We start from the raw sequence: 19,101 nt of genomic DNA, 5'->3' as shown, positions 1-19,101 counted from the left end.
CGCTTAATATGATTTATTTCCTATTAATTTATTTAGTTTGGTTTGTTTCCAAGTGGTTTTTCTGTGCATCCGCTCTTCATATCATTTACCTAACTCTACTGTTTAAGAATATTTTGTACATTGAAGAGATAAACCTACGTCTGAATACAATATCCCCCAGATTTTCACACACCTTTTGTGACTTTTGAAATGCAGAGGATATCTAATCCTTTTTAATGAGCTTTAGTGTTTTTATTTCACTTCACGTTGTTTGAGAGAGAACAAGTGAATAATAATGCCTTCTGAGATGTCGAATGTCAGTTCATAGGATAAAATGTAACTCCAGGTTACTTTGTGTAACTCCAGATTATGAATCCTGGAGCAGCAATTGGTAAGGTTGTTTCTAGGTCACCTTACTTAACTTTTAAGTTCTGTTCACTGAAATGAATTCAGCAAGGTAGCAGGGTACAAGATTAATATACAGAAATCTGTTGCATTTCATTACACTAATAATGAAATATCAGAAAGGAAAGTAAACAAATAATCCCATTTAAAATCCCATCAAAAAATGAAATACCTAAAAATAAACTTAACCAAGACGTGAAAGACCTATATGATGAAAACTATAGAACATTGATAAAAGAAATGGAAGGTGATTCAAAGATATAGAAAGGTGTCCCATGCTCTTAGACTGGAAGACTTAATATTGTTAAAATGGCCATACTACCCAAAGCAATCGACAGACTTAATGTAATCCCTATCAAAATACCTGTTACATTTTTCACAGAACTAGAAATAATAATCCAAAAATTTATATGGCACCACAAAAGACCCAGAATTGCCAAAGAAATCCTGAGGAAAAGAACAGAGCTGGAGGCATAACCTTCCCAGACTTCAGGTTATACTACAAAACTACAGTAATCAAAACAGCATGGTACTGGTACAAAAACAGACATATAGATCAATGGATAGAATAGATAGCCTAGGAATAAACCCACCCACCTACGGTCAAGTAATCTTCAATAAAGGAGGCAAGAATATACAATGGAGAAAAGACTGTCTCTCCAACAAGCGATGCTGGGAAAGCCGGACAGCTCCATGTAAATCAATGAAATCAGAACACTCCCTCACACCATATACAAAAATAAACTTGAAATGATTTAAAGACCTAAATATAAGATGTGACACCATAAAACTCCTAGAAGAGAACACAGGTGAACCAATCTCTGACATAAATCCTAGCAATATTTTCTCAGATCAGGGTCCCAAGGCAAAATAAATTAAAGCAAAAATAAACAAATGGGACCTAATTAAACTTAAAATCTTTTGCACAGCCAAGGAAGCCATCAACAAAATGAAAAGACAACTTATGGAATGGGAGAAAAATGTCTGCAGGTGATGTGACTGACAAGGGGTTAATATCCAAAAATATACAACTCCATATCAAAATATAAACAACTCAAGCAAAAAATGGGCAGAAGATCTAAATAGATATTTTTCCAAAGGAGACATAAAGACGGCCAACAGGCACATGAAAAGATGCTCAACATCACTAATTACTAGAGAAATGCAAATCAAAACCTCACATGAGTCAGAATGGTTATCATCGAAAAGTCTGCAAATAATAAATGCTGGAGAGGGTGCGGAGAAAAGGGAACCTCCTACACTGTTGGTTCGAATGTAAATTGGTGCAGCCACGTGGAGAGCAGTATGGAGGTTTCTTAAATAGCTAAACACAGAGCTGCCATAGGATCCAGCAATCCCACTCCTGGGTATATATCCAGAAAGAAATGAAAACTCATACACACACACACACACACACACACACACACACATACACACACACTGGACTATTACGCAGCCATTTGCAACAACATAGTTAGACTTAGAGAATATTATACTTACTGAAGTAAGTCAGACAGAGAAAGACAAATATTATATGATATCACTTATATGTGGAATCTAACAAATAATACAAATGAATCTATATACAAAACAGAAACAGTCTCACAGACATAGAAAACAAACTTATGGTTACCAAAGGGGAGAAGGAGGTGGGAGGGACAAATTAGGAGTATGAGACTGACAGATACAAGCTACTATACATAAAATAGATAAGTAACAAGGAGTTATGGTAATAAAGTATGGGGAATTGTATTCAATATCTTTTAATAACATATAATGGGAAATAATCTGATATCCAAATCACTTTGCTGTGCACCTGAAACTAACACAATATTGTAAATCAACTGTACTTCAATTTTAAAAAATACACACAAAAAATTCTGATTCTGATCATTTATAAGTACCTATTGGTCTTGAAAAGAGTTTAGGATTAAATGAGATAAAATGTAAAACCCCTTTCATATAGTAGTTGTGTACATGTTAATATCCTACCATTCAGGTTCTCTTTCCAAAGGGCAACAGCTTGTGCTGCTTTCTGGGTCCAGTTCAGCACCTCAAGAATCAGCTAGTCATTGTGGACCCCACACCCAGTCCTCTTGGCCCACGGAGTAGGATTTCATCCCTACCATCATCTTCAAGTCCAATGGGGAGCATGACACAGCCCAGATTCCACATCAGGCGAGGTTTCCGCTATCAGTCTTTTAAGCCCTGGAATTCTATCATCTAAAACAGGAGGCTGCTTGCTTGATCTGTGTAGAGGGCAAAGTGTAGACATGTGACCCTGGAAAATTTACACATTCCGTGAGTCTGAGGTTGGCCCTCTGTAAAATGGGACTAAGGGCGCCTACTTCTAGACTTGTAAGAAGAAAAGGAGAAAACCTCAAAGAATGTCTGGCAGGCAATAGGACTTTGAGATATATTACTCCTGGCCCACCTTGCCTCCTCTGTCCTATAAAATAGATTTGAAACAGCATCTGGAAATGTAGCAGCAAGAAGTGAACTTTGGTGCCATCTCATCATTTCCTTTTTCCTCATGCTTTCTTGTCTCCTTTTTTTCATTCTAGTTTGACCAGAGGCAATTTCTTATTGAGCCCCAGGAAGAAGGATTAGCACAGAAGAGCAAAGAACAGGAACAGGTCAGCTAGACAGAAGTCATCAAATGTATGTCCAGTTCCAGAGCCATCAACTGACCACAGGACCTGGGTTGAGTCTCTTTGCCTGTGTCGGCCCGAGTCCTAACATAGAAGTACACTCAATATAGAAACAGGGGTTAGGGGTGGGGCCTTTTTGGTCAGAAGACCAGGATTTGATACTGGGAACCATTACTGGCTGGTTGACTTATCTTGAGCAAGTAATTCATCTAATATGTGTGCTATAATTGTTGCTATCTTTTATTACTATTGTGGGTTTATTCTTTCAGTTTTATGAGTATTATTATTTTTCTTACCACCCAGCCAAGTGTGAATGGTAGGAGTGGTGATTAGCACAAAGTTAGGGATGAACCCAACTGAGGCTGGAGAATATAGGAAGTGAAGACAGAGAATGGAGGTGAAGTAAGGAGACAAGCCCTGGACTCTCTCTGGGTGCCAGGCCCTGTGCCCACCCTTTCATGACTCAGGGAAGGTTCTTACCCAACAGAACTCCTGGTTCTCAGCTGCAAACAGTGGCGACCTGGGGGCTGCCAGGGAGGTGCCCAGATGAAGGACTATACCCTTATTAGCTCCCTCCCCACTGAAGACCACCCGAGCTGCCTCTCCATTGCCATCTCCCTGTTCTTGGCTTCTGGGTATCGGAATAGGTACCCCGTGGAAACTTCCACACCTGACCCTTGAAGGGCTTTCTCCTCATACAAAAGATACTCTACCTTCCTCAGTCCTCAAAGGTTGTCCTGAACAACTTACATTCCCACCAACAGTGCAAGAGGGTTATGACACAGCAATCCCACTACTGGGCATATACCCTGAGAAAACCATAATTCAAAAAGAGTCAGGTAGCACAATGTTCACTGCAACACTATTTACAATAGCCAGGACATGGAAGCAACCTACGTGGCCACTGACAAATGAATGGATAAAGAAGATGTGACACATATATACAATGGAATATTTACTCAGCCATAAAAAGAAATGAAATTGAGTTATTTGTAGTGAGGTGGATGGACCTAGAGTCTCTCATACAGAGTGCAGTAAGTCAGAAAGAGAAAAACAAATACCGTATGCTAACACATGTATATGGAATCTAAAAACCAAAAGCGGTTCTGAAGAACCTAGGGGCAGGACAGGAATAAAGACGCAGATGTAGAGAATGGACTTGAGGACACGGGGAAGGGAAGGGTAAGCTGGGACGAAGTGCGAGAGTGGCAAGGACTTATATACACTACCAAATGTAAAACAGACAGCTAGTGGGAAGCAGCTGCATAGCACAGGGAGATCAGCTCGGTGCTTGGTGACCACCTAGAGGGGTGGGTTAGGGAGGGTGGGAGGGAGACGCAAGAGAGAGGCGATATAGGGATATATATATATACATATATATATATATATATATATATATACACACACACACACATACTGGATTCACTTTGTTATACAGCAGAAACTAACACAATGTTGTAAAGCAATTATACTCCAATAAAGATGTTAAAAAAAAAGTTGTCCTGCACACTAAGGAAGGGGACTCTGAGGTAAAGAAGGAAGTGCCTGCCTCTCAGAGGTATGTCATCTCCACGTTTTTACCTGACATATTGTACTTTTATCACTAATGACTTTATACATTTCCTATACACAGCCCGTCGACACACACACACAAACACACACACACACGGAGATATGCTGTCAATTCCATTTGGTTCTACTTTACCTCCCCCATGAAATTGAGCACAATGAATGCTTTTCCAAGTTAATGAATGCATGTGCACATGTATGTGCACTATCATATTCTTCAATAGGGGTTTTGAGGGAGTACCCCTTGGGCCTGTTATATCAGGGGAGAACAAAAGGACCATTTCTCCAGGCCTAGAAGCCCACTGTCTAAAAGGGAGGCTGCTCCACTGTCCTCTAGAGAGGGCGAGGGATGGAACCTCATCCCCAAACTCCCACTTACCTGGATAGGTGATAGAAGCTATATGAGGAGGAGTTTGTCATCTGTGAAATGGGACTCATCTTTAACACTGAGCTGTCCTGACGGGTGAATGAGAAAACCTGGGGCTAAGGCAGGCATTATGGAAAGGTGTTTTAAAGACAGAAGGATCTCTAGCTTCTTGGGAGACTCAGAAGCTCCTAAGAGCTGCCCAACATCATGCCTCTGAGCAGACCCTAACCCAGTTCCCCACGCTGGGAAGACAGGCTTGCCTTTGATTCACCTGGTGAGCTCAGTGAGAGATGGCACCAGGGCAGCAAGCCGTAGTGTTTGCCTAACTGCTGCTCCTGGACTGCTACGCATGTTAATACGTTTATAGGAAAATTCTAGACCTGTCTCCCATTCAACAGTGCAGGGGTCCTCAGATCATGCGTCATCCAGCCACGTCACACCACAGTTTCAACCATGTGCTGCCTCCCTGTGAGACAAAAACCTAAAAAGTACTACCATTTCATTGAAATACAATTGTCCCTTCTTCCATTCACTAATAACTAAATATATATTGGGCTTAAAATTTATACTATTCCATTTGAGGTGTCTCATTAGCTCTGTAGTAGAAATAAGATAAGAAGGAAAATTAATATATAGGCAAATTTAAGAGTTACAAATGAGCTGAGATGGCTCCTTCACATTAGCTGTTAACTTGCTCAAGTTTCAAGGCACTAAAGATTAAATAATCCCTCCTTGGACCCCTCTTCCCCATTCAGCCACAAGCCTCTCTTTCTCATTGCCTCAGTCTCTCTATTTCCTTCTCTCTCTCTCTCTCTCATGATGAGATCTCATTTTCTGTAGATAAATATAGAAATATATAAACATGCTTAATAAATATGTAAACACCTACATAAGCAAACTTACAGGAAGATATGATGAAGGTGAAAACATTCAACGGTTACCTCTGGGAGGTATGTTTTGGGGTAATGATTTTTTCCCCTCCACATGTACTGTGACATATACAGTGGAATGAACCTCATGCACACTCCTGAACACCCAACTGTCTGTTAATACAGAAGCAGCATCCATGAAATTAATAAAAATAATACAAGGCTGCTCAAAATAACTAGGTAGCTTTATATGTACCACGAATGAGATGTTCAGATTAAAAATGACTGAAATAAACAAGGAAAACAAATTACCTTCAAGTTCCCATTAACCACTCCTCTACTCCTCCCAGCTCCCTCCTATCCCCATGCAACCCCAGCACTCATTTCTGAGACCACTAGAGGTTCATCTCAGATGGGGTGGAGGATGCCTGCATGATGTCCTGCTGCTGCTGGGAGAGGGGGTGCATGGAGCTGGAGGTGGGTGTAGGCAGTGGGATGGAGAACACACTCTGGGTCTCACTGGGGTCGGCATCCCTCACAAACAGCTCGTCATTCACGATGCACAGACTGAAGGAAAAATGGGCCCTCAGACAACTGGTGGATGGACACCCACACCCCCAATACTGACTCTGCTCCCACTGGCACTCAGCAACCAGATTCCTTCCACGTCCCTCCTGTGTCTGTCTCCCAGGTTCCTTGACTGGTACCTCTGCCCCTCCCCACAGAGCCCACCTTTGGAGAGACTGTCTACCACCTTCACTCGATTTATAGGTTTATCCCCAACCCACGGGCAATTTCGCATTTACCCTTTACCACAGCCCAAGGGCTGGACGCTCTGATGCCCATTCTTGGAAGAAGACACTGAGTCACACAGAGGTCATGTGACTTGACCAAGATAACACAGCGAGTGAGTGTTGTTTCAAGGAGAGAACCCATAGGCCGATTCCAGAGCCCACGCTCTTCCTAACCACTAGGCTACACTGCTCCTGGGATCTCCCTGCTGGCTTTCCACAATGCCGAGTAAACCTAAGGTCTTTGCCACCACATTCCCACGCCCCTGAGCCCAGGTGGGGATGGGCATTCCCACCCACAACAGGGCTCTCACCTGGCGTAGCGGGCAGGGGTAGCGATGAAGGTCCGGGTGAAGGCACGCACACAGCCCTGAGAACTTCCTTCCACTTCAACAGCAAACAAACAACAGTACCCCTTAGAGCCACACGTGCTGTACACGCTCACATGGCGGTCCCCAGTCAGGGTGTGACTGGACACTCATGCTGAGAGGGCAATTGTTCACGGGGGCCAGGGTGTCGGGAATGGGGAGGGCAACTATAGGAGCAGTCTGCACCCAGTGACAGGACCCCTGACGACCACCACACAAGTTCACGGGGTGCATTTTTCACAGCCGCCCAAGAGGTGGATACTACTACCCTGTTTTGCAAATGAGGAAACCGAGAGGTTCAGTAATGGCCCAAGTTCTGAGAGTAAGGATCTGGGATGAGAGCCACCAAAATCCACAGCCTGTGTCCCCAACGCCCAGGGTGTGCAGGGCAGACAGGCATGGACACAGCTCAGACCTGGGTTGTCTGTGGGAAGCCTGAGGGCAGGAGAACACAGTGGGGAAGGGGAGGCGGGGGGAGGGGAGGGGAGGGGAGGGAACAGAAGGGAATACAAGGGGAGGGAAGGGAAGAGAAGGGGAAAGAAAGTGAAGGGGAGGGAAGGGGTCAGGGAAGCTGAGTGGTTCTGGGTGTGAACCTGGCCAGGGGGAGGCAGCAGTGGGGCATCTGCGCTGGGGGTCTACACACACTCACCTGCCTTGAACAGCCCACTGACGGAGAAGCAGAGCATCGTTTCCTGAAAGGGAAGAGCCCAGGCACCCAGTCACCACCTCCACCTCCCACCCACCTGCGGCTTCCTGGGCCCACCCGGCGGAGGAAGCAGGCGCTCACCGTCTGGAACCACGTGTCCACCACGAAGGAGCTGAAGGCATGCTGAGTCTTGGGCAACACACAGAGGGTGTGCACAATGACACGTTTTGTGTGCTTCAGCAGCTGGACCCGCAGGTCTGTGAGGGGAGGGAAAGCGAGCGAAGGTCAGGGGCTGCCACGCCCTGGGCCCTATGATTGACCCCTTCACCGCCCTTTCCCACCCAGTCTTCCCATCACACACTCACAGGGGTCCTTGAGCTTCTTCATATTCCTGCTGTCCTTGAAATACTTGCACAAGCTGCTTCTAGGAGACAAAGAGCAACAGTGGGTGGTGGGTGTTTGCAGGAGCTGGCCTGTGTCTGCTGGGGGGCCACACGGCCCGGGAGCAGAGGCTGTACTGTCATACTCACGGGGCTGGGTCCTCGGGGTGGAAGGGAATCATCAGGGAGAAGCAGGCCTCCTCGTGATAAGCACCCGCGAGAACCTGTCTGTCTCCATAGTCATGGATCAAGTAGTACCTAAGGAGGAGCAATGAAGACAGTCTATCTCTGTGGTCTGGACCTCAAATGAGACTTGAAAACTCCCCTGAGCAGACCTGTGCTCAGGTGGCCTCACCTGTCCTAGCCCTCCGTCCCTTGCTCAGCTTCCCTGAGGTACTTACTGCTTCAGGAATTGCAGGACTAGGCTCTTCAGCTCATCAGATCCAAAGTAGCTTCCCTGGAATCAAATGGCACTTGAGACTATGCAGTAGATAAAGCCTCCCTGCAACACCCCAAATGTTGTTTGATCCTCTTCCTGACCTTGCAGAGCTTTACTATGTAGGGAGTGTCAACGTCAACGGTCACTGGTGACGGTAACTCCTGGCCATCCTGGAGAAGGGAAGAGGAAGTCAGGAGTGGAGACCAGGGGAGTGGCCCTGGATGATCCGGGAAAAGGATGGGCCCAGGAGGGTGAGGATCAGAGGTCAGGTGTGAAAGGGCCCTGGAAATTCCATGGGAAAGCTTACAGTGGATGTCTTCATCATGAGGTCCTGGAAGTCTCTAGTGTTATATTCAACTTGTGTGTGTGCGTGTGTGTATTTATGGGTATTTTTCCAGCAAGTATATCCATGTCATTTTCAGGAGTCCATGTCCCCCAAAATGGTTAAGGTTCTGATGCTAATATGTGATCTAGGCAAGACCCAAAGGGCTTGAGGGCAGGTGCAGAGGCCACCGACATTTGTAAGAGACAATGATTTACGTAGGCACTTACCAGGCGTAACAACTTCGGGAAACATTCTCTGATGGCCCTGTCCAAAACCAAAAATAGAGAAGAGGTGGTTGATAGTTCAAGGTTGCAATGCTTCCTTTGAGTTAAAACAGTAATACCATAAACAGAGATCAGTGTGTTCTGGCCAATCCAGCAGCACCCTTTGCCCACCTCTGCTCCTGATTTTAGGGGTTTTCAGTCCACTTGCCTGTTGAGCACTGAGCATCTGTCATCTTACTGTCTGAAAGGCACTGTCTCCTCATCTCTCTCAGTACCTTCACTTTAATATTCCTTCCCTGCCTCCCTTCCTCTCCTTCGCCTGGGTAGCTCCCACCCAGACTACTCGGACTCCCTTCTCCAGTGCCACAGGGACCAGCACTTCAAACCCGTGCTGCAGGGCTTCCTTCTCCTCCCTCCCTTCCTCCAGGGCCCCACTGAAGGCTGTGGGGAGAAGAGGGGATGGAGTGGGAGCCCGGGCCTCTGCTACCTCACTGGGGGTCCAGCACTCTGGCAAGACCCCGACACCCCCCAGGGATGGCCCAGGATGCTGGGCCAGTGAGGTGAGTGAGGTGGGGCTCAGGGAGGGAGATGGAGGGGATGAAGACAGAAAGGGAGTGAAGGTAGGAAGGGAGAGATGAGAGAGACATAGGGGCACAGAGACAGGGGAGAGAGACAACAAAGAGAAGGGAAAGAAGCTCTCCCGTGGTCGGGGTCCGGGAAGAAGAGAGAAGAAAGGGGAAACGGCACACTTATTGCGGCTCTTCACCTGCCCCAGAATCGCCCAGACACACCAGGTAGGAAGGGAAAATATGCACGTGTTGGGCTGGGGGCCCACTGGATGCTGGCTGAAACTTTGTCACCTGTGTGAGCTCAGCCAGACTTGGGCATGGGAAACCGAGCAGCCATGGGGGCAGATCTTCCTCAGAAGGAGGAAAGGGTCAGGACCCAGCTCAGTATGGGGCTGAGGATCCGTGGCCCCCTCTGATGATCACTGTCTTCTCTCCCGATGACCCCTGCACCTCTCTGAGTTGGTTCTTTATCTGAGGAATCATACCTGTCTCAGGCTGCCCAGGGCTCCTGTGAAGGACCAGGTGGGATGATGTGACGTGTGCAGGGAGGGATGGGAAGTGCCCCTGAGAGGCCTGTCCTTCGGTCTCCTCTACCACCTCTGCCCTCTGCCTTCCACTCCTGCCTCAGGAAGCCCTCTGATCACTGGCAGGGGCCCACGTCTGGCCCCTTGACTCAGGGAGCCCTGCTTTTTCCCAAGGAGGGTCCAGCTCCTGGCACTGGGCCAGCAGAATGGATGTCATGACAGCAGCCACCCATGGCCTCAGCCCTCAGCATGACGCAGGAAAGCCCCCATGTCAACCTGGGGGAGGAGGGAGGATCCATTTGGAGGAAGGGGAAGAGGGCCCCTCTCAGAACGGGGGAGGCAAACCCCATCTCAGCACGAAGAAGGAAGGCTTCTCTCAGCAAGAGGCCCTGGACTGGAGGACCCTTCTCAGTCCAGGGCGCCAGCATCTGGATCAAGGCTGGTCGCTCCTGGTCCTGGTGAGGAGGAGAAGCCCTGCTTCCTGGGGCACACTCTTGGGAGGCCTTGCTGGAATAGAGCTGGGCGTAGAGAGCTGGAAACAGACCCCAGAGCGCCTGCAGAGGTGAGCAGGTCAGGGGAAGGAAACTCCTCACCGGTGATAGGCACAGAGAAAGCAGAAGGTGGGGCCTGTGATCCTCCCAGAAGACCAGGGCTGCCACCTTTGGCAAAGGGGCACTGTCACAGATAGTCTAGGCTCCCATGGGTGAAGGTCACCAAGAAGGGTGACAGGGTGTTCACACTGACCTTACATAGGTGGACTGGTCTGGGAAGGTGTCACACAATGGGTTCCCTTGCAGCCACAGCTCTTCAAGCTTCAGCCCTTGCATCTTGCTCAACTCCCACACAGACGTCAGCTGAGAAATATGGCGCAGAAGTGGGAAAAGGAATCCCAGGGAAAGAGGGACATCCGGATCCCTGCACCCCCAGAACCCTCCCTCCCACACAGGTACCTTCACCTGCCTCCTGTCATCACTCTGATGGACACTAACATGCCCCACCCCCCACTCTCAACCCAAGTTTGACCTGGCTCCCTCTTCTCACCTCATTTTTGGAGAGGTTCAGGATCTTGACCGTGGGGGCCATCTGTATAATGTCAGACAGGCCATCCAGCTGGTACAGTTTGTTGCTGCTCAAGTTCAAGGACAACAGCTTTGGGGCAAGAAGAGGTAGAGTGAAGGTTACTATCTAGGACCTTGGAGACAAATCTGCCCTCCACCCCATCTCTTCCACCCTCTACCCTAATACCAGCACTGGGCCTACAGCCTCACCTCAGGGAAATACTTTTCGATGACCTGCAGGGTGGCAGCCATGCAGCTTCTTCGATTCAGAAATATATCAATATCATAGCCCACCAAGTCTTCAGGAAGGAGAGGGGAGGGAATAGGATGGCTGAGTGGAGTGTGGGGCCAGCACCAGCCCCTCCCCACGTTACCATCCCTAAGTCTCCCTCCAGGAAGACCCCTCTGCCCTCACCCGCCCTAGAATTACTGCTGTCAGCCGTACCTGGGTCAAGGCGGAGCCTCTGGAGGTCAAGAGCTTGCTGGGAGACATCAAATCGTTTGCTCAAGGTCAGCTGCGGAGAGAGAGATGGAGAGAGCCGTTCTGAGGCTCTTGTGGTGGCAGGGAAATCGGGGGCGAGGGGGACGGGGGACTGGAAGAAGGAGAGGTGGGTCTGAGCACTGGCACACTACTCGCCGTGAGTCTCCATTACCTTTAGCTGCTCCATTTCTTCTGGCTTCAACTTATCCCGCACAGAGTAGGGAACAGCGGAGGGGCTGACAAAGACAGGTATCTGCAGGAAGAAGAGGTGGGGTAAGCACCAGGAACTCTAGTTCCAAAGAAGACAACCAGCCCCTGGCCTGTACTCCTTCCTCAGGATGAGGTACACGTAACGCCCTCGACACACACCTTTCGGCTCTCCTCGTCACGAATCTTGTAGCTGACATCCATCAATGCAGAGGCAGTGCTAGCTTCCTGGACAAAGAACCGAGCCCCATTTTGCATAAAGTGGAACTACAGGGATTGAATGCAACAGCAATAGTATCAGAAGCCAACAGACCCTGCTGAACCAGGTCTCTCTCTCTCCCCCTTCCCTGTGCCCACGCGTCTGGCTTCGGCATCCTCTCTTACGTCCACTGGAGTGAAGGGGACACTGCAATGGCTCTGGATTGACTTCATTAGCCACGTCTTGTCATACTTTATCCCACAAGGAATCTAAGGATGAATAGAAGGCATGGGAGAGAGGACAGACAACAGGGAATTTAGGCTGGAGGACGAACCTTTTCCTGTTCTTTCCCGGCCTTCTACTGAGCTTGAAAGGGCTTGTAAAGAAGGGACCACTGGCATGATTTCTTATGGGTGTGCGTAATATGGATTTCCTAAATACTCTTTCTCTCCAGTCAAACTCTCTTCCACATAATCAAGGTGTCAGAGATGATGTTCCTTTTATAAATTTCCAGGAGATCCTACCCAGCGCACACACTGCTTGCCCCTCAGACAAGGTCTCCAGAGGCTCGACCCTCTGTCTCCCACACTCAGCTTGCCAAGCTGAGACCTCCAATGTGGAGTTGCTCCATATCCTTGGCAGTAGTTTCCATCTTTGCTTTGAGACAGGCTCCTCCGTTCTCCTCACGGTCAGCCTGTTCCCTTTACATTGCTTCTCTGAACCTGCCCTTAGATGAACAAGACTGTTAACTCCTGGTAATAAAAAGGACAGATTACAAACTGTCCCCAGTGAAAGAAACCAGCATCTCTACATGAGACCAACACAACTCCCCCTGCCTTTTCTCTCCTGCACATTCCGTACATTTTACAGGATACTCACTGTGACCCTGAACCACCTCCCTGGGGTTCCATCTTGTGTGTTCTCCCCCATTTCCCTCTCCAGAGGTTTTCTGTTTCTCCACACAGTAGTATGCATGTGGCCTTCACTTTGCCATCTCACTCCTCTCTTGTTGCCTCGGATGGTACAGGGAGAGCTGCAGGGGGGATGTGGAGAGAAGGACAGTGAGTGGCCATAAGTGCTAAGAAAGTCTTCTGTACACCCTCGCCTCTTTGACACCAGCTCTACAATTAGGATTGCTCAACCATTATTTCACTTCTAGCATGCTTCAGTTTTGCAGTGAGAGAAGAAAAACAAGTCCATGGAGAGTGAGAGAGGTGCATAGTCCCAGGGGCTGCTGTGTACAAACCCAGCTGCCTGGCCACTTACTGTCTTACTTCGGGGTCCTCCTGGACATCCCTCTTCACCACGTTTCCATCATCCTCCTGGAGGTTTGAAGGCTGAGGCTCACACCCATCGCGTTCATAACGAGGGCTCCTCTCGCCAGAATTACCTGGGAAAGAACTCCAACCTTTCTTTCTTCCTTGAGGTGGTCTACCACCATCACTGTACTCTGAAAAGAGGAACAAAAATACAAGTTTGCAGACACATCTGTGGTCCACTTACCACGTACCATGTCTTAGGCTAACAGCATGGTAGGGCAGGCCAAGTGCCAACGTGGCCTAAGGGACCAGTCCCACAAGCTTCAGAAAGGACACTCTTCTGCCTGCCCAGAGAGGACAGCCTTATCCGACAGATGGCACTATCAGGGGAAGAATCGAGGAGGAGCAGGATGAGGAAGAGGAGGACAAGGAGGACAAAGAGGGAGGAGGGAGGAGAGGACAACTGCGCTGAAACTTTTAAAACAGTGGTGCAGGACTGATAAAGAACCGAGGTGTATGCATCCATGGGTTAGACTGGACACCAGTCATATATATACCAGGAAGGCACCCGAATCTTGCTTTCTCTCAGGACTTTCCAGCAACCACATCAATACCTCTCTCGTGCTTCCCAAATCCAATGAGCCACCATACCGATTCCACTAACAACCAGCAAGCTAGCTGGACTTCCTTTGCCAGTGCACTTGGAGCTTTAATGTCAGGTGGCACTGAGGTAACAACCTCCTGAACTGTCTCCCTCCTTCCAGCCTTGCCCTGAACAATACTCTGTTTGAAAGATCCAGAGTGACCTCTCTATTGGGCCAGCCTGAAATGCCTTTCAGCTCAGCAGGCAACTCTTCCTAACTTCAGCCCTTCTATAACAAGGGTGTGAATGATAACCTGGAATGATGTGTCAGCCACCATTTCCCAGTGTTTAGGGATTCTTCTTTTTGCTTTCTATTACTGGTTTTTAATTTGATTCCATCGTGGTCAGGAAACACACTCTGCGGGATTTCAATTCTTCTTTTTTTTTTTTAAATAATTTTATTTCTTTATTTATGGCTGCGTTGGGTCTTCGTTGCTGCACATGGGCTTTCTCTACTTGCAGCGAGCGGTGTTACTCTTCGTTGTGGCGCACGGGCTTCCCGTTGTGGCGGCTTCTCTTGTTGCGGAGCTTCGGCTCTAGGTGCGCGGACTTCAGTAGTTGTGGCACGTGGGCTCAGTAGTTGTGGCACACGGGCTCTAGAGCGCAGAATCAATAGTTGAGGCGCATGGGCTTAGCTGCTCCGCGGCATGTGGGATCTTCCTGACCAGGGCTCGAACCTGTGTTCCCTTCCCTGGCAGGCGGATTCTTAACCACTGCGCCACCAGGGAAGTCCCTCAATTCCTTCTGAATTTATTGAGGTTTGTCTGATGGTCGAGGAGATGGTCTAACTTGGTGAATGTTACAGAGACCCTCGGGGGAAAAAACTGTACTCTGCTGTTGTTGGGCAGACTGTTCTATTTATGTCATGCAGATCTCATTAGTTTACTGTGTTATTCAGGTCTCCTATATCCTTGCTGATTTTCTCTCTAGCAATTCTGTCACTTGCTAAGGGGGAGGTGGGTGTGGAAAGCCCCCACTATAATTATAGATCTGGCACTTTCTCCTTTCATCTCCATCAGCTTTTGCTTCATGTACTTTGAGGCTCCATTGTTTGGTGCGTACACATTTAGGATCTTTATGTATCCCTGGTGTGCTGATCCTTTCACCATTCTGTAAGGCCTCTCTTTGGCTCTTGCTCATTTTCTTTACTCTGACATCTACTGTACTGGATACTGAAGCTACAGCCACGCTTAGAAAGTGTCCTGGTTATATCTCACCTTGTCTACACTCCTAGGAGTTGTGTTGCTGTTCACCCCTCCACCCACAAGTTCTCCCCTCCAACATATCTAGTTCACCATGGGAAAAGATTTGGAAGTTTTTCAGCACCTGCAGAAATAAGATCGTGTCAATTCTCTCTCCCATGGGTGGATTCACTAAGGGTATTTTATTTTTAACGCATTCCACTGAAACAGTGAACCAGCAGATAATCATACTAGTGGCTTGTGCGGAGGGAGGATTATGGTAATTACACTGTTAGAAACCAGCTTCCGTTGGGTTGTAATACTTAAAGTCCTCTAGGTTTGTGTGCTGTGCCTTTTGTACATTAACTATTCCATGTTGTCTCAGGGCACGCTTATGAGTAAAGATCCGCCCACTGTTGATCACTCCACGATGGACTGATTACGACCAGGCCTCAGATGAACTCCTCTGGGGAGGCCTTGCTTTCCCTGTGTGGCCCGCTGTCAGGACAATCCTGCTACTCACAACCTTGGGACTTTCCCTGTGTGGCACTGGAAGTGAAAGGAAACACAGATAGGGCATTTGACCCACAAATGCCACTTGCTCAGTCCCCAAACCTCGGAGGGGGCCTGGCGTGCTCTCTTTCTCCCACACTCTACATCCAACTGGTCAGGAGATTCTCTCGGCCCCTCTCTCAAAGTATGTCCAGAAGCTGGCCACTTCTCACCACCTTCATTACCACCACCCTGGCCAAGATACCAACAGGTACCTCCTGGACTGTACTGCTGTCCAGCTGGCCCCTCTGCTTTCATCCTGGCTCCCTTACCTGTCTCTTTTCAACGCAGCAGCAGAGAGCAAGTCAAATCATTTCACTCCTCTGCTCAACACCACATAACGATGGTTTGAAGCCCACCAACATGTTCAAAAGCCAGGAGTTCATAATGACACTCATCAACAATAACAACAACAAAGAGGAACCTTACTGGTGACCTTTGGAGAATGCCGGGCAACCAACTCGTTTTCAGGAAAATCCAGCAATGAAAGGGAAAAATTCACATTTTAAAGGGAGCAGTAAGGGCATGTGGTCTATGTACGGTGTATAGGAAGAGTCAGAGTCATTTGCAAGAACCCACTTTCCTTCCGAAATAACGTTGCCGAGGGGAAAGCGTAAAAGGGAGCTATATAACAGCTACCGCAGTCCCCCGGCTGACCAACTACGTCGGGTGCCTGAACAGGGCTAGAGACCTCCCTCATGAAGGTGATTCAGACACAAGCAATCTCAGACATCGACTTGTCAAGTATTTGATAGAATAATCCAGTGAAGCTCTGTCACTTACTGCGTATGTGATTTTAGGCGAGTATTTTACCTCTCTGAGCCTCAATTCCATCGTGCGGTAGTGCTGTCTGCCATGTGTTTCCATTTGTCCCTGTTCCAGCGACCTGGAAGAGCTGTACTTCTTGACCTCCTTTGTTTGGGCAGGGCTGTGTATGTGACTGGTTCTGGCTAATGGGTTGTGAGTGACATGTGCTATTTCTGGGCCAGAACATATGGTTGTTGGATTGAGACCTTGCAGGGTCCTCTTCCCCTCAGGCACAGAGACTGACAACTTTCTAGATGATGGCTGCTCTGTCAGTTTGGGTCTCCAAGTCATTCCAGTAAGAATGGCTCAGACCCCCAAAGTCCACCATCCTGTGAGGGGCATGCACCTGCCATGGACATGTAGTCAAAGTGAGGAATAAGCCCCTGAGATACGGGGACTGTCTATTACCACAGCATAATCTAGCCTATCTTGATTCTTGTATCTTATCTGTAAATTAAAATAACATCCTCTCAGGATTTTTCTGAGGATTAAATGAGAAAACTGGTATGACAAGGTTGCCACAGTGCTTGACATAAAACAGGAACTCAAAAAATGGAAGCTATAATGATTAAATAATAATAACAAACTAGTTTTGAAAAGTGTGGAAAATTGGTATAAAATGAGAGCTATTTCATCCACTCATCCTTACGGGTAAGTTGTATCATCGCTTCAAGAGTGGGGCATTTTATTTTATTTTTAAGACTTCCTAATGACTTCCTAATGACTTCCACTTATGCACTTATTTCTTGCCGTCATGATATCAGAAACATAAATTGAGGTTATATGTAAAGAATGAAAAAGTGGAAAGATTAAGCAAAAGAGAGAATGACTAATGACATAAGATAAAATGAGTTAGCAATAAGTGGTTTCTTAATGAGAAGAACAGATTATAATTATTAGTAAGCATACATTCTTCTTAGTAAACAAAGGTACAAGGTATTAATGCGGCAGAAGAGATTTACTTTGAACAGGCTTTCCCAAAATGTTTCCTGAGGAACACTAGTACTTCCAGTGGTCTGTGGAAAAATGTTCCATTCCCACATAGCTTGAGGAAACTACCTGTTACAGACTGAATGTTTATGTACCAACCTAGTCTCCAAGGTGACAGTATTTGCAGGTAAAGTCTTTGGTAGGTGATTAGGTCATGAGGGAGGTGCCGTCATGAATGGGTTTAGTGCCTTTACAAAAGAGGACCCAGAGAGCTCACTTGCCCTTTCTGCCATGTGAGGATACAGCATGAAGACAGCCCTTTATGAACCAGGAAGCAGGCTCTCACCAGACACTGAACCTGCTGGTGCCTTGATTTTGGACTTCACAGACTCCAGAACCGTGAAGAATAAATTTTTGTAATTTGTAAGCCACCTGGTCCACGGTGTTCTACTACAGCAGCCTGAACAAGCTAAGACACTACCCTATTCTTTGAGATTCAAGTGGCATATTATCTTAAAAATATGACAATATAGAAATCCTTTGTACCTTCATTTTTGTATGTCCCATATTTCTTCAATGGATAAAAACATTTTTGTTGTTGCTGTCTCTCAGACATAGTGTCTTGTAGAGCAAACCTGAAAGTGCTGAAATGAGAGGAAAGAAATGGCTATTATATAATACAAAATATATATATCACCCCCTTAACCATCTCTCAAACAATATTTAAAGCCCTCACAAATGTAAACACCATCTTTTACTTGCTGCATTTTACTCATTAAGTACCATCTATGTGATTTTTATGAAATGTATCATATATAATTTTACTTAATATGGTTTTCTTAAATAAATTCACTGTTTTTTCCCACATGAAGGAAAGGGGAGAGCTTTTAAGGAATGTAACAAGGAATGGTTAGAAAATAAGGAGGAAAATCAGAAGCCAATAGTGTCTGTCTGGACTAATTTAAGCCGTTTAGAGAGTTCAAGCAGGAAAAGATTATGGCATCCCAACCCCCACAAACTTCGAAAAGCTACTGATCGGCAAAGCAAAGACAGAAAACAAATTCTGAACCTTAACGTGCTGGCTACTTTCACACTTTTACTGAAAAAATATCAAATTAAACAAAGTCTCTCTCCTTGCCTCTCTCTACAGAACAAATTAAGAGACAGAAATTCAGATCAGATTTGAAATCATCGATACGAACTGGCATCTAGGAGTTCTCTGGTGTCCCTAATAACAAACGTGGTCTGAGGAGCGCAGAGGACGCCATCACATGGCAGGCAGTGAATACAAATATGGAAGAGAGATAAGAGTAGGGCTTTAATGTGGGGGTTGGGAAGGAAGGGGGAAGGGAGGGGTCCACCCAGTATCCCGAGCCTAGCTGCCGAGAGCAGCCCATGAACGCCTGCCGCCCGCTGTCCTGCCAATTCTGAGTAAACCTCTAGTACCGGCGGGCGCCCCTCCTACCCGACTACCGCCTACCGTCTACCGCCTACCGTGGCAGAATATGAAAGTCGGTGGAAAGGTTGGCATCGGAGCCAGAGCCTCATCAAAGTTCCCCCTCAGCCAGGACAAGTACCTTAATTCTAAAGGTCTTGTTCACCTCTTGGTCTGACTCCTCAGGAGGCTAAGCCGAGCTACCGACCGTTCGGCAGGCTCTCCACACGCTGAAAGGGCGCC

At 47.2% G+C, this 19,101-nt stretch overlaps 1 protein-coding gene across 1 annotated transcript; it reads right to left on the bottom strand.

Moving 5' to 3' along the window:
- Positions 1 to 5,163: 5,163 nt before the first annotated feature.
- LOC307180447 (nuclear RNA export factor 2-like) lies at positions 5,164 to 19,077 on the bottom strand. The gene is made up of 20 exons (XM_079910717.1): positions 19,025 to 19,077; positions 17,970 to 18,067; positions 13,318 to 13,501; positions 12,931 to 13,084; positions 12,237 to 12,320; positions 12,015 to 12,119; positions 11,818 to 11,898; positions 11,610 to 11,679; positions 11,375 to 11,463; positions 11,148 to 11,255; positions 10,851 to 10,960; positions 9,017 to 9,053; positions 8,566 to 8,634; positions 8,427 to 8,482; positions 8,176 to 8,283; positions 8,011 to 8,069; positions 7,787 to 7,902; positions 7,649 to 7,691; positions 6,946 to 7,018; positions 5,164 to 6,407 (listed from the first exon to the last, which is right to left on the bottom strand). Exons 2-20 carry the CDS (start codon positions 18,037 to 18,039, stop codon positions 6,236 to 6,238), a joined length of 1,788 nt encoding a protein of 595 aa, XP_079766843.1. The 5' UTR covers positions 18,040 to 18,067; positions 19,025 to 19,077; the 3' UTR covers positions 5,164 to 6,235.
- Positions 19,078 to 19,101: the final 24 nt, after the last annotated feature.

Source organism: Stenella coeruleoalba (assembly GCF_951394435.1).
Source record: "Stenella coeruleoalba genome assembly, chromosome: X".
Lineage (NCBI taxonomy): Eukaryota > Metazoa > Chordata > Mammalia > Artiodactyla > Delphinidae > Stenella > Stenella coeruleoalba.
Note: the sequence above shows the minus strand (reverse complement) of the source record. Positions and strands in the feature narration are given on the sequence as shown.

Excerpts from the sequence above, each read along its gene's own strand:
- LOC307180447 (XM_079910717.1), bottom strand. The coding sequence starts at position 18,039 with ATGTCTGAGAGACAGCAACAACAAAAATGTTTTTATCCATTGAAGAAA. Across the intron at positions 13,502-17,969 it reads TGGGACATACAAAAATGAAG|AGTACAGTGATGGTGGTAGA; the intron begins GTACAAAGGATT and ends TCCTCTTTTCAG. Across the intron at positions 11,464-11,609 it reads GAGGCTCCGCCTTGACCCAG|ACTTGGTGGGCTATGATATT; the intron begins GTACGGCTGACA and ends TCCTTCCTGAAG.